We start from the raw sequence: 15065 nt of genomic DNA, 5'->3' as shown, positions 1-15065 counted from the left end.
CTTAACATTTCAAAATATTCACTTCACCCCTTATGATTTTTTGTAAAATGGAAACTTGATGGAAAATAACTTACTTGACATTGTTAGTTGAAATATCAGTAGTGCCTGCCCTTATTTAAATGTTAAATCAATCGACGGTTTAACTAACTTGTATAAAAACATAAAGAGATTACGTAGATAAATGTAAAAATCACACAGAGGTAAAGTGGATATTTATACATAATAGAAGAGGAGTTAAATGGATATTAAAATTTTATTACATGCCCTTTTAAAGAGCGTTTGGTATAGACGTTATAACTGATTGTGTATTCCATCCATGTTCCACTTTACATAAAATCACGGGGAGTTACGTAGCTATTTTAAAACCTTTGGGGGTCACCTGACATTATGTAAAATCACATGAGGGTAATACGTAATTTACCCTAATTATTTGAATTCCGCATGTGAATTAGTTGTTATGCTCCGAACCAAGTTCTAGACCGTAGACTTGGTTGAGTGCAAATTCCAACAAGACTCGAAGACTTACGGAAAATTTCTTCCAAAAAAAAAAAGACTTGCGGAGAAGACTTACGCGTGACTCTACATTCCAATCAAGACTCGAACACAAGCCAGTCATCAAATCTGATTGCTCTTAATCTCAAATCTTAACCCTATCATATTGCTTGATCTTATTCAGGCAACATTTTGGAATAGTATAGTTGTGCTCTATTAACAAATGGTTGCTCATTCCTACCAGTTCATAGCCATCCACCGTGCTATTAGTGCAGCAATTATAACTGTATGCAGCTTGGTGGCTGTAGTGAAGTTATCAGCAGCTGCAAAAGCAGAAGCAGCAGCAACCAAGAATTTAGAAGCTGAGGCACTGCTCAATAGTGACTGGTGGCCGGACTCCATCGCATCAAGAAATATTTCTGGCCATTGCAAGTGGCCTGGAGTGGCATGCAATGATGCCGGCAGTGTAACAGCGATACTGCTACCCGCAGGCTACACTATAGGAGACAAACTGAGCAATTTCAGCTTCAGTTCTTTTCCGAACCTCGTTAGACTTGATCTCATTGGAGCAGGACTCACTGGAGTCATACCACCTGAAATAGGTGCACTGTCAAAACTCACCTACCTCGATCTGTCTTCCAACCAACTCACCGGTGAGCTTCCTAATACAATTTCAAACCTTACCAAATTGGCCTATCTTTACATTTCTCAGAATAATTTGTGTGGCGTTGTTTCACAGAATATGGGTAACTTGGTCAATTTGGTCGCCTTGGATTTGAGCGATAACAATTTTTCTGGTAGTTTTCCTCCAGCCATTGGTAGCATGAAAAAATTAGAATATCTTTCAGGTGCTCGGAATCAATTTGACGGTTCCATTCCCCCTGAAATAGTGAACTTGAAAAGCTTGAATCATCTAAATCTTAGCTTCAACAGCCTCAGAGGTCGGATCCCTACAAACCTGGGCAATCTGACAAGTCTAGTTTCTTTGCATCTCCAAGTCAACCAAATCAATGGTTTAATACCATCCCCTCTCTTTCATTTGACTAATTTGAACTCTTTGGACCTCTCTTCTAACCAAATCGGTGGTTCCCTCCTCCCAGACATTGGAGAAATGAAATGTCTAACCTTTCTAAACTTTTCAAACAACCAGATTCATGGTACCATACCTCTGGAGATTGGCTCTTTAACTCTTCTAGAAAATCTAGACCTCTCTTCAAACCAACTTACAGGTCAAATTCCAGTTGAAATAGGATCACTATCAATGTTGTCTCTGCTGGACCTCTCTAACAACAGGTTGGCTGGAAGCATCCCATCAAATGTGGGCACTTGGTCAAAATTGAAGTACTTGTATCTGCAAAAGAACTCTTTGAGTAGTTCCATTAATTTCAAAATTGCAAACCTGCCTTCGATAATTATAATTGACCTAAGTAGTAACCAAATTACTGGAAAGATACCCACACAATTTGGGAATGGTCCATATCCCAACACAGTGAATTTGAATCTTTCCCATAATAATATTTCTGGCGTTGTTCCCCGTTCTCTTAAACAATTGCGGGATATCGACCTATCCCATAATGATTTGGAAGGTCAATTTCCGGATGATCTCCTATTGAAGTTTCCTCCGACCAGGTTTGTTGGCAATCTGCATTTGGGTGGCAATGCTTCCTATTTTCATATTCGCCTTGAATCTTTTTCTGCAACAAAAGGAGATGGACATCAGATCAAGTTCTACGTGCTTATTAGTCTTAGCATATTACTTCCGTTATTCTTAATTGGTGTATTACTATATGTAATCTTCTCTAGAACCAAGATTAGGAAAGAGGAAGTTGAGCTGGTTGGCAAGAAACATGGAGACATTTTTAGAATCTGGAACTATGATGGAAATATGGCATATGAAGACATCATTAAGGCAACAAAGAACTTTGATGTTTGGTATTGCATTGGAAGAGGAAGCTATGGCACTGTTTACAGAGCCAGGTTGTCAAGTGGGAAAGTGGTGGCTGTGAAAAAGCTTCACGACATGGAAAGCGAGAATCCAACCTATGTGAAGAGCTTTAGGAACGAAGCCCAAATGTTATCCAACATTAGGCATCGAAACATTGTAAAGCTCTATGGGTTCTGTTTACACAGGAGAGGTATGTTTCTGGTTTATGCCTACATGAAGAGGGGAAGTTTGTTTGGTGCCTTGAGGAATAGAAATGCAGCTACACAATTGGATTGGATTAAGAGGATGAATTTGATCAAGGGGATTGCAAATGCATTGTCATACCTGCACCATGATTGCAGACCACCTATGATTCATAGGGATGTATCAAGTAAGAATATTCTTCTGAATTCAGAGCTTGAAGCAAGTCTCTCCGACTTTGGTACAGCAAGACTGCTGGAGCTTGATTCATCAAATCAGACAATAGTGGCAGGCACTTATGGCTACATAGCACCAGGTAGTTTGCCTTATTATTTCAACTATAGTTTCTTTCACATTATCTCCATCATATTGTCTGAGCTAGAATTTCATCCACAAGCTTCAATCTTCAAGTAAAGAAAAGAAGACTTTCTAGTAGAAAAATTAATAGCACGATGATTAGATGTTCTACTTTTCCGTACTACGTATGCCCAAATAATCTTAGCTTTGAAGACTCAAAGTGAATTAAATTTATGATATTTGCTTAAGAGCGATTTCAAAGTTATGACAAATATACATTAGGGTCAATGTCAATGCAAAATTGCCAATCAGGATATGTATCAATTACCTGTTAATTTCTATTGCAGAGCTAGCCTATACAATGGTGGTAACTGAAAAGGTTGATGTTTATAGCTTTGGCATTGTGGTCTTGGAGACATTGTTTGGAAAACATCCAGGAGAGTTTCTCTCCTCCTTGTCACCAGAATCTGCTAAACAAACAAAGCTGAAGGATCTACTAGATGCGCGTTTATTCCCTCCTGTAAATCGCTTGGTTGCTTGCGATGTGGTTCTTGCTGTAACATTGGCAATGGCTTGCTTAGATCCCAACCCAAAATCTCGACCAACAATGCAGCAGGTAGTGCTGCAATTTATTTTCCCCACTAGAAACTCAACCATTCCTCTGCATGCCATCACCGTGGACCAGTTGATGCCTCCACGATTTAGTGCGCAATACGTTGTGAGGACTTTACCAGTACAAATAAAGGAGAGGGCAGAAAAGTAGCATTAGTAATTACAAATAACATTACTAATTAGTTGTCATATTAGTAATTACTTGTATTATTAGTTTATCCTCTTAGTACAGTAGTTTGCATTACTATAGTGTATTATCATGCTAAATCTATTACTAAAAGAACATTGGTAATGGTATAGTATACTATACTATTGCTAATATATTAGTATTAGTATATATATTAATAGTACAACATTCTATAATAGCATATATGTACGTATGTGGATATGTTACCCGGAAGCAAGATTCTTGATAGGCTTAATAAGGATTTTAAAAAGTCAGTTAATCAAAATCAGTAAAGATTTAATATTGAAAGACTATATTGTGACACTTTATTAAATCTAACACGTAAAATATTTCAACCGCCTTCAAATTTAAGTAATATATTACAGGAATAAATATTGTCGAAATTCTGGTGTTTATATAATTTGTTTTAGTGTAAGATTAAACCCGCATTCAATTAATCGATTTAAAACAACTCTATTTTTAAAAGCAATACAAAAATTGATACCGGGTGCAACCCTATTTTCAATAACTATAAGGGTTGCTACTTTTTATAAAAAATAAAATAAAAACTACCTAGAAATGGTGGGGGTTAGGCATAGATCCCGACCTGTTTATTAAGAATTTTCGAAAAAAAATACATGATAAAGAGGGTATGACTCTTAATTTTGACTAAACAAAAATTTTACAATCTTTTAAATGATCTCAACATCATGCTGGACATTTGTGATACCGTGAAGGTACTTGAGTTTTTAGTTTGAAATCTTGGGAGAGGGGTGAGTTGAATGGCGAAATGGGAGAGATTGTATTTCCAACAAAAGGGGAGGAGGGGTAGCTAATTAAATATTTAAAATCTAGTGGGGGTCTGTATAATTTGTAGTATTTTAAAAGGGATAATTTCAGAAACCTCCCCTGAGGTTTCTGACGGTCTCATTCACCTCCCCTAAACTTTACAAAATATCAGATACCTCCCCTGTCAGGTTATTGGACCCTATTTGTGATATCATTGATGATGAATTAATAGATATACCCTCATAACTTATGATATATTTCGAAATTATTTTGACAGAATTAGTTAAATGAGTAATGCGAATGATTAACCAAGTTAACTACAATTTGGATGCAAAACTAATAGCGAATGATTAACCAACATAACTACTATTTGCTCTTTATCGTTGGTTTAGCTGTGCACAAAGAGCTATTGGCTTCTACCTTCCAAAATGCAATAGGCACCTTGCCTTTTCCATCAATTTCAGATACACCACCTGAAATTTCATTGTTGTTAGATGGTTTGTACTGTTCAACAAAAATTAAGGCCTCGTTTGGCAAGTGAGTTTTTTAAGTATTTGTGTAAAATTTTACTGTATCTTACTGTAGAAATTTTTTTAAAATTTTTTGAAATATGTAAATTTTTGAATATTTTGAAATGTATAGTTTAAAAACTTGAGAAGTTTTTTAAGATTACTGTAGTTAAAGTTTTTAAAAAACTTGTAGCAGACAAACTTCGCAAAAAACTCAAGTGCCACATAAGGCCTAAGTCACTAATGATAATCTTGAGGGCAGATGTGGGATGAAGTGTTTTTCTCTCTTGTGATACATATTTAAAATTGTTTATGCATTTGAATTGGGTAAGATTTGATACACTCTACTTAGTTTTAGGGGAGGTAACTGATATTTTACAAAGTTCAGTGGAGGTGAGTGAGATTGTCAGAAACCTCAGGGGAGGTTTCTGAAATTATCCCATTTTAAAAAAGCAAACGCTTTTGAGTTTTCACTTGGGAATTGAAATCCAAAAGCACGCCATCATCCACTTCAGTTACGTACACTCTAGTACTCTACACTCTACTGTACAGCGATCAACCCACAGCCATCTGAATTGGTGAAAAATTGCATGTAAGTCCTATAAATTCTGAATTTCAACGTGTTTCCATTGCTCGGCCTAGAATGGATGTCGATTCTGGCTGTTCTTCAACTGAACGATGAGTTAATTACCAAAATTCAAGCACTCTTTGATATAGAGTTTTTTTTATTACCAAATTCAACTGAATGGTGGGTTTGATTCGATTTTTAATCACATGGGACAAGTGCCGGCGGAAATAGAATCACATTAATAGAATTAATTTTGACTAATGATGTATTGTTGGCACACCAAAAAAACCTCCAGGTACTCCTCTTTTTATTCAAATTCAATTTTATAATAAAATGGAAAAATAAATAAACAATTATTATGTAGTTAGCTAATTTGGAAAAATATAATTGTATCAACCACTTTAATTAAATATTTATACCATAATCCTACCAAGTATGTTAAAACTAAACAATTAAAACAACTGAACTTCATTTTTTATTAGAAGTCATACATTAAAGATTTAGATATCAAGTTGTAGGTCATATCAACTGAGGTAGGATATTAAAGATAGTTTTTCCAAATACCATTATTTCTTAGATAATAAAAGATATTTCTTCATAAAACATTCTGTCTTAGATATCAATTAATTTTCTTTCTTAATTCGAGTGGCATGGTTTTGATCATAATTGGTGCATTACATCATATATATATATATTGATAATTTCATGCAATTAGCCTTTGAATTAGTTATTCATGCATATACTCATCTGTATGCATTTCAAATGTGTCAGTTTTACAATTCTTAGTATATAATTCTTAGGCATGCTTTGATCCACAATATTATTAAAAAAATCTTTCAACGTAATAGATGCAATCTCGTTAAAGAAACGGGTTAAGAGCTAGTTTAAATAAAGGGCAAATTACATTTTATCCCCCTGTGGTTTAGCTTTTTTTTTATATAACTCCCCCTATGGTTTCAAAAGTTATACATAACCCCCTCATAGTTTAGATTAAAGTGTCAAAGTGATGGAAATTGTCATTCGTAACAGAACTTCTAAAAATGTCAAAATTACCCGTATAAATACATGACACACTAACCCCCTTATGATTTAATATTTTACCATATAAACCCCTTATGGTTTAATATTTTACTATATAACCCCCTTATGGTTTTCAAAATATACACATAACCCCCCTTGGTTAATAAATAATTTTCAACTTTACATAGGGTATTTTTGACATTTTGGTGACTCCGTTACGAATGATCATTTCCATCATTTTGACACTTTAATCCAAACCATGAGGTCATTATATATAGCTTTTAAAACTATAGGAGAGTTATGTAAAAAAACGCTAAACCACAGGAGGTTAAAGTGGAATTTGTCCTTAAATAAAAGTCAAATCATAAAAGAATATTTCATTTAATAGGCTTGACTAACGAGCGTCCTGAATCACACGTTATTGGTTTAGAGGATATTAGCTGTTAATACTTTGGCAGAAGTGTAACTATTTTTGAAAAGTGACTGTTTGTATTTATATTGAAAATTGGGTGCGCTTTAAGTGTTTTAACGAGTTTTAGCACTCATTAAAAAAATCATTAAAATAGTCATCCTTGAGAGTGCAACTCCCTTTAAATTATCAAAAGGGCAAAGTACACATTACCCTCCTGTGGTTTAGCGCTTTTTTACATTACTCTCTTGTGATTTGCAAAACTATATATAATTCCCTTATAAATTGCACTAAAGTGTCAAAGTCACGAAATTTGCATTCTATAACGAAATCAACTAAAATGTCAAAAATATGTACCTTTTGTGAAGTTGGAAATTATTAATTAACCTCAAGGGGGTTATATATATTTTTTGAAAACTATAAAGGAGTTATGTGATAAAGCACTAAACGATAAGAAAGTTATATAGTAAAACATAAATTGATAAGGGGTTAAAATGCCATACATATTAAGTTTATGTATTTTGGTCACTTCAACCAATTTAGTTTTTAAGCAAGGATATTCTCGACATTTCTTTGGGTTCCATTATAGAGAATCATTTCCGTCATTTTGATACTTTAATCCAAATTTTGAGAAGATTATATATAAATTTTAAAACTATGATGAAATTATATGAAAAATTATTAAATCACAGTTTACCCTTATCGAAAAGAAAACGTAAAACAAAGCCTGGTCGAGAAACGAAAAAGTCCTCCACGTGTTTAAGCCCCGCAGAAAAGTCTTCCAAAATATTTTGCACAGCAATCGCAGTGAAGTTGACTCTCAAATGTGAAACCAAATCAAGGCCAGAAAGAACACGTTACAAGCCTTCCTTGGTCGCCCTAAGATGCAGATTGGAAAGGCCTTGACTTAAGACTTTAAATGCAGGCCTTTAAATTCATGCTAGCATTGGTAACGTAGTTGGTTGAATTATCAATGTCACTGTTACTTAAGCACTAAAACAAATAATGGCCTAATTATCTTGCATAAAACCATAAAGAAATTATGTAAATAAATGTAAATTTCACATGAGAATAAAGTGAATATTCATGCAAATTATAGATGGTTTAGTGGACATTATGATTTTATCTCACACATTTTTTGAGTGCATCTAGTTCAATTGCCATTGCTGATGGTGTTTTTCATCTATTGTTCACTTTACAGAGAACTACAAAAGAATTATGTGGATATTTTAAAACTTTGAGAGGTCATGTGGCAATATACAAAACTACAAGGGGGTTAGATATAATTTGTCATAAAAATAATTATCAAAATTCCAAGATCCAAAATAAGAAGCCAAGAAGGATAAATTATTGATTACCCTCATGTGCATTTGCATAATATCATTTGATCCCCCTAAGATTTTAATATATCCACATAACCCCTTTATAATTTTATGTAAAGTGGAAGTTTGATGAAAAATAGTCTTCATAACATGTGATGACAATATTGTCCTTATTTCAAGCACTAAATTGAATAAGGGCCTAATCACTTTTGATAAAATTACAGGAGGATTATGCAGATAGATACGAAACTATAGAGGAGTTAAGTGGATATTATAATTTATTATCAGACATACTTTCGAAATACGTCTCGGTCAATCTTCGTAAACGAAGATATTTTCCATCCATTTTTCATTGTGCATGTCATCGGAGATTATGTGAGTATTTTGAAACTCAATGGCATAAAGGAATTAGCCTCTTCATTGCTCAACTGACTCCTAAAGTCATCCATCACTTTTATACACTTTTAACCCCCAAATTATATTGTATATTATTTAAACCCTTAGACAAGTTAATGTGTAAGTTTTGGTCATTTTATCAATTTTTGCTATTTGACCTGACAGAATGGAGAGGCAAAGGGGCAAAATTATCCGTTCACATATTTGAGCAGAAGAATATACTTTAAGACCATCATATATGTTATATACTACTCATATTTAGAATTGTAAACGAGTCGAATCGAGTTGAGTCGAGTATCTTGTGTTTAAACTCTATTTGTTAAGCTATTCAAATAAGATTCATGTTCCTTCGATAATATTCGAGATCCAAATATGTGTTTGTTCAATTTATTAAGCAAAATCCTAGTTCGAATTCGAGTTTAAGGTCGACTGGTTTAACATAAACGAGCCGTTCGCAAACAATTAGACCCATATTTGTGAATAAATAAGCTTGGAATTAAGAATTAGGAATACATATTAACCATAAATTTTGTGAAATGACAATTAGGTCCATGTTTGCGAATGAACTCGTGTTCGTTCGATTACTTATCGAGTCAAAATATTTGTTCAAACTCGACTCATATAAAATTTTGAACGAGTATAAATAAGCCGAGCTAACGAACAATTATGTTCATTTAACAGCTATACTCATATTTCTCTTCCTTTCACGAGACTGTCAAAACAACGTCAAAGAAAGTGCTAGTATTTCTCTCCTTTCTTGTTTCTTTTTCGCTCCTAAATTCACAAACTAAGCCTTGCATGCTAAAATTTACTATTAATCACATTTTCAAAATTTGCCCTTAGATTTCCCCTTTAGCACGAAAGAGGACACCCATTGGATTTGAGAAGCATATGAGGATGATGGAGGATGTTCTTAAATAAGAAAAAGGCTATGAGTAATTTCCTATTAATTGTACCACTTTTTCTTAAAATTTGGCAAAGGTCAATTGATTCAAATTTCAATTTGGTAGAATTGTATACGTATCTGGTAAAAGTCGTTTTCTAAAAAGAAATATGTTAGTTCAAAGAAATAATAGAGTTATTGAATCTTTCCCTTTTTGAGAAGTGTCTAAACTGCGTTTGCCTTTTAAGAATAATCAACATAGTTCGACAGAAACCTTTTAGCCCGATAAATTTGACTGGTTTTTGAAGCCTGAAAGATGTGACTTTGAGCAATGCCCATTAACCAGTAATCAATGCTAAACAATCTCTCCAAATCACAGCTTTAAGCTAATGAATTGTGAACAAAGATGAGTATATCTTATGAGTTACTAATTATTCAAATAAATAAAAAAATAATGCATTATTGGGACCAAAATATCGAGGAGACAAAAAAATCCTGATCGACAAGATTATTAATACGCGTATGTCATGGTGCTTGTTTAACTCTCCTACCAAGCCATTAGCTCCAGACCGACTACCACAGAATAACTCAAATTGTTCTTCCTTCTTTCTTTTTAATGTCCTAGATTGACATGCTAAGCCTTATACCTAAGGTTTACAATTTTTTTTTTTTGGGTATAAGAAATTTGCTCTTAGAAGTTAGAATTTATTCTTTAGCACAAAGAGAGCAATACTTAGATTTGAGAACCATATGAGGATAGTGGAGTAAGTTTTTAAATTTTTTGTAAAAAAAAAAAAAAAAAAAAGAGGCTGCAAGTAATTTCCTTTTAACTGTACCGCTTTTGTTGAATTTGGTCAAAATTTACCAGTTTAGTTGAAGTTGACTTTATTATCTGTGCCTGTTAAACGAATAACCGTGTAATTAAAATTTCAAAATTGGTGTCTAAATTCGATGTTGCACATTTTGACTAATTATACTGAAGAAACATTTAACTGTACAATTGTTACTAAGTTAAATGCCTATGACCAGATATGTCTTGACTAAATCTATAGAAATGCAAAAGAAGGATCACTACAGTTTAAACTCATATGTCTTAGTGTTCACGTGTACGCAAATGCCTTGAACAAAGATATGTCATGAATTTGATCACCTTTGTTTTTAAAATTTTTTTTTTTCAAAAAAAGGGTTGTGAGTAATTTCTTTCTGATTGAACCGCTTTTGGCAAAGGTTACCAATTCTAACTCTGATGTTGGCTCAGAGTAATAATGGAAGAGTTCTTGGAATCAACTCAAGACCACAAACACTGCTGACTGCACTGCATTGCGAGTCTTCCAAATTAAAATGCTTTTAACAATCAGTGTGAATGATACAGATTGAACTAAAATATTAAGTGCGACTCTTTCAATCCAGACTACTTGCTCAGGGCTGGCGCTTACATTTCATCTATCTTACCTTAATTACGGTCTTTCATGGTTATTTACGGTCCCACTACTTAAATTGTTTTTTATTTAGTAGAACAGTATACTTGTTAGGAGTCCAATTCTATCTTACATTTCATCTATCTTATCTTAGTTACGGTCTTTCATGGTACTATAGCATCGATGGATGTTGGATGCAGCGGAGTTGTTCTTCTCATGATACTGGCAGTAGCAATAGCAGGAGCAGCAAAGGAGTCTGCTGTGAATTTATTAGAAGCTGAGGCACTGCACAAGAGTGGCTGGTGGGGAGACGGCAGTACTACTGCAACAAACATCTCTGCCCACTGCCATTGGTCTGGTATCATTTGCAACAATGCTGGTAGCGTTACCGAAATACTACTTCCAAACTGCGGAATTCAAGATGACTTGGCAAATTTCAGCTTCTCTTCTTTTCCGAACCTGGTTAGTCTAGATCTCAGTCGAAATGAACTTTACGGAGCCATCCCACATCAAATAGGTGCACTCTCCAAACTCACCTATCTCAATTTGTCTTCCAACTATCTTTATGGTGAGCTCCCGTCTTCTCTAGTAAACCTTACGCAACTAGCACAACTCGATGTTTCTTGGAATTCGATTGACAGCTTAATTCCTACCGGGATCGAAAACTTGACAGGTTTGGTTACTCTAGATTTGAGCTACAATTCGCTTTTTGGTCCCATCCCTCCCACTCTTGGCCAATTGTCTAATTTAGATTCCCTTGATCTCAGCAATAATCACTTCAGTGAGACAATTCCTTCAGCTCTTTTTAATTTGACAAATCTTTCCCAACTAGACATTCACTCGAATCCCGCAATGGGAGGAATTCTCTTTAAAGAAATAGGAAATTTGAAGTGTTTAGTTAAATTAGACTTGAGTCACTGTGGATTTTCTGGTAGCATCCCTCCAAGTCTTGGCCAGCTGTCCAATCTACACTCCCTTGACCTCAGCACTAACCACTTTAGCGGGACAATTCCTTCAGCTCTTTTTAATTTGACAAATCTTTTCCGACTAGACATTCACTCGAATCCCGCAATGAGAGGATTTCTCTCAGAAGAAATAGGAAATTTGAAGAGTTTAGTTGAATTAGACTTGAGTTACGGTGCATTTTCTGGCAGCATCCCTCCAAGTCTTGGCCAGCTGTCCAATCTACGCTCCCTTGACCTCAACACTAACCACTTCAGCGGGACAATTCCTTCAGCTCTTTTTAATTTGACAAATCTTTTCCGACTAGACATTCACTCGAATCCCGTAATGAGAGGATTTCTCTCAGAAGAAATAGGAAATTTGAAAAGTTTAGGTGAATTAGACTTCAGTGGCCTTAATCTTTCAGGTGCCCTTCCTTCAGCTCTTTGCGACCTAACCAAACTAGTATCTCTTTCAGGTGCTGAGAATCAAATTTATGGTTCCATTCCCTCTGAAATAGGAAATTTGAAATATTTGGAATATCTCCATCTTGGGTCCAACCGGCTGACTGGTCAAATCCCTCCGACCCTTGGCAATCTGCCTTTTCTACAAATTCTAAATCTTTCCTCAAACCAACTTACAGGCCCAATTCCTACCCAATTTGGGGATAATATTAAATCCAAGTGGTACCTTTCGACTTTGGATCTTTCCCACAATATTCTCTCTGGCACTGTCCCCTCGTCTCTTCTGCAACTGGGGGACGTCGACCTGTCCTATAATGCTTTGGAAGGTGAACTTCCGTGCAAGCTTGTCATTCAGTTTGGTTCAGAAAGATTTGTCGGCAATCCACACTTGCGTCACGATTCCACTCTTTGTGGAGTATCTCCTCTTGTTATGGGAAATCACACTCCTGTTATTGTGGGAAATCATAGACATCGCACCCTATACTACATCATAGGTCTTGGCGTAACCTTGTTGGTGTTCGCAATAACTGGCGGATTAGTAATTTATATCCGCTGCTTCAAGAAAGTTAAAGTCGAGCTCATGGACAATAAACATGGAGACATTTTCAGAATATGGAACTATGATGGACATATGGCTTACGAAGACATAATTAAAGCAACCAACGATTTTGATGTCTGTTACTGCATCGGGACAGGAGGGTATGGCTCTGTATACAGAGCACGGTTGCCAAGTGGGAAAGTAGTGGCTTTGAAAAAGCTTCACCGTTTGGAAGGCGAGAATCCAAATTTTGACAAGAGCTTTAGGAATGAAGCCGACATGCTATCTAAAATCAGGCACAGGAACATTGTAAAGCTCTTCGGATTCTGCCTGCACAAGCGATGCATGTTTCTGATTTATGAGTATATGGACAGAGGAAGCTTGTTTTGTATCTTGAGAGATGAAACCGAAGCTGTGGAGCTGGATTGGATTAAAAGAGTGAATTTGATCAAGGGCATTGCCAGTGCATTGTCCTACTTGCATTACGATTGTGATCCGCCAATCATTCACAGGGATGTGTCAAGCAACAACATTCTTTTGAATTCACAGCTCGAAGCAACTCTTTCTGACTTTGGAACTGCGAGGATTTTGGAACTTGATTCATCAAATCAAACAGTCATTGCAGGCACCTTTGGCTACATGGCACCAGGTAGGTTACCTTTTCACCTTGTTTTTCATATTTTCTTGATGCACATATTAGGCTTAACTTTCAAGGACAGAAAAGAAAAATTCTTCCAACTGAAACGATTATTTTGTTGAATAGCAAGTCTATAGTTGTCCAGTTGAGATTAATTTTATTTTATCTAATTACTTATCCATGCAGAGCTAGCCTATACCATGGTGGTCACCGAAAAGTCTGATGTGTATAGCTTTGGTGTTGTGGTGCTGGAAACATTGTTTGGAAAGCATCCACAAGATTTCCTTTCTTGCATATCATCACAACCCAATGAACCAATAATGCTGAAGGATCTTCTAGATGCCCGTCTGCCCCCTCCGACTAACCCTTTGGTCGTTCGTAATGTGGTTCTTGCGACTGCGTTAGCCCTGGATTGCGTCAACGCAAACCCGAAATGTCGACCAACAATGCAGCAAGTGGTGAACCGATTTGAAGTGGGCAGGCGAGAACCAACTAGGCCTTTGCACACTATTGCTGTGAATCAGCTTGTTAGTCCACCATTGCTTTCACTGCCTGACCAAACCTACACAGTAGTTTAAGCACCATGAATGACTTTCATGAATGAATTCCGTGTGGATATCTCTGCCATCATCCAATTTTTCTATCGATGTTTCTACCTACCTATAATATTTACACCAAAGGAGAATTTAATTACTACTTGTCTTTATTTATCAATCTCTAGTTTGTCACATAAACATAGAATGATTTTCAATATGAATTTATTATATCACCTATTAGTTTTAATACACTAAACTCAACCACAGAAAAAAAAAAACACAAACACCAAGTTTCGAAATGTGGAACCTACATTCAGCGGGGTACTATTTTGGTGCTTACGACCCTATAAGTCCATTGCTGCAATTTTTACTTCCTCCTAGGATGCCCAAAAAAAAAAGAGTTTCCTGGTTGCTTCCTTTTTTTTTTTTTTTGAGGAAAATGCTGGTGATTCCTTATTGCTTCCTGGATTTTTAACCTAATGTGTATAATAGCTTAAGAAAATGTTGTAGTCTTACAAGAAATTCTGGAGCACATCGAGTACCCATAGAATCCGAGGAAAAGACCGAGTAGATATGTATAGGAGGCAGGGGAGGTGGCTGTTGGGTTGGAGTGGATTGGATTTTTGCGTTGGGCTAGTGGGCTTAAGTTGTTTATTGAATGGTTGGTAAAAAGGATTATTTGATGCGTTTTCACAATTGGGTGAACTGAGTGACTCTTCTTTTTTTAATTATTTTTGGGCAAATTACACTTTATCCCCTTGTGGTTTAGTATTTTTGTACATAATTTCCCTATAATTTTAAAAACTATACATAACCCCTTCATTGTTTGGATTAAAGTGTCAAAATAATGAAATTTGCAATCCATAACGGAGTCACCTAAAATGTCAAAAATATCCCTATGTAAAGTTGAAAATTATTTATTAACCACATGGGGGTTATGTG

General features: G+C 35.5%; 3 protein-coding genes across 3 annotated transcripts; all 3 read left to right on the top strand.

The window, feature by feature from the left end:
* Positions 1-715: 715 nt before the first annotated feature.
* Positions 716-3685, top strand: LOC113773752 (probable leucine-rich repeat receptor-like protein kinase At1g35710). Its single transcript, XM_027318369.1, has 2 exons — positions 716-2933; positions 3262-3685. The coding sequence occupies exons 1-2, from the start codon at positions 716-718 to the stop codon at positions 3675-3677; spliced, it is 2634 nt and encodes an 877-aa protein (XP_027174170.1). The 3' UTR covers positions 3678-3685.
* A 7504-nt stretch (positions 3686-11189) lies between these two features.
* LOC113773751 (LRR receptor-like serine/threonine-protein kinase FLS2) lies at positions 11190-12982 on the top strand. Its single transcript, XM_027318368.1, has 2 exons — positions 11190-12827; positions 12881-12982. Exons 1-2 carry the CDS (start codon positions 11190-11192, stop codon positions 12980-12982), a joined length of 1740 nt encoding a protein of 579 aa, XP_027174169.1.
* LOC113775327 (MDIS1-interacting receptor like kinase 2-like) lies at positions 12881-14261 on the top strand. Its single transcript, XM_027320154.1, has 2 exons — positions 12881-13599; positions 13774-14261. Exons 1-2 carry the CDS (start codon positions 12993-12995, stop codon positions 14163-14165), a joined length of 999 nt encoding a protein of 332 aa, XP_027175955.1. The 5' UTR covers positions 12881-12992; the 3' UTR covers positions 14166-14261.
* Positions 14262-15065: the final 804 nt, after the last annotated feature.

This window comes from Coffea eugenioides, chromosome 6 (assembly GCF_003713205.1).
Source record: "Coffea eugenioides isolate CCC68of chromosome 6, Ceug_1.0, whole genome shotgun sequence".
Lineage (NCBI taxonomy): Eukaryota > Viridiplantae > Streptophyta > Magnoliopsida > Gentianales > Rubiaceae > Coffea > Coffea eugenioides.
Note: the sequence above shows the minus strand (reverse complement) of the source record. Positions and strands in the feature narration are given on the sequence as shown.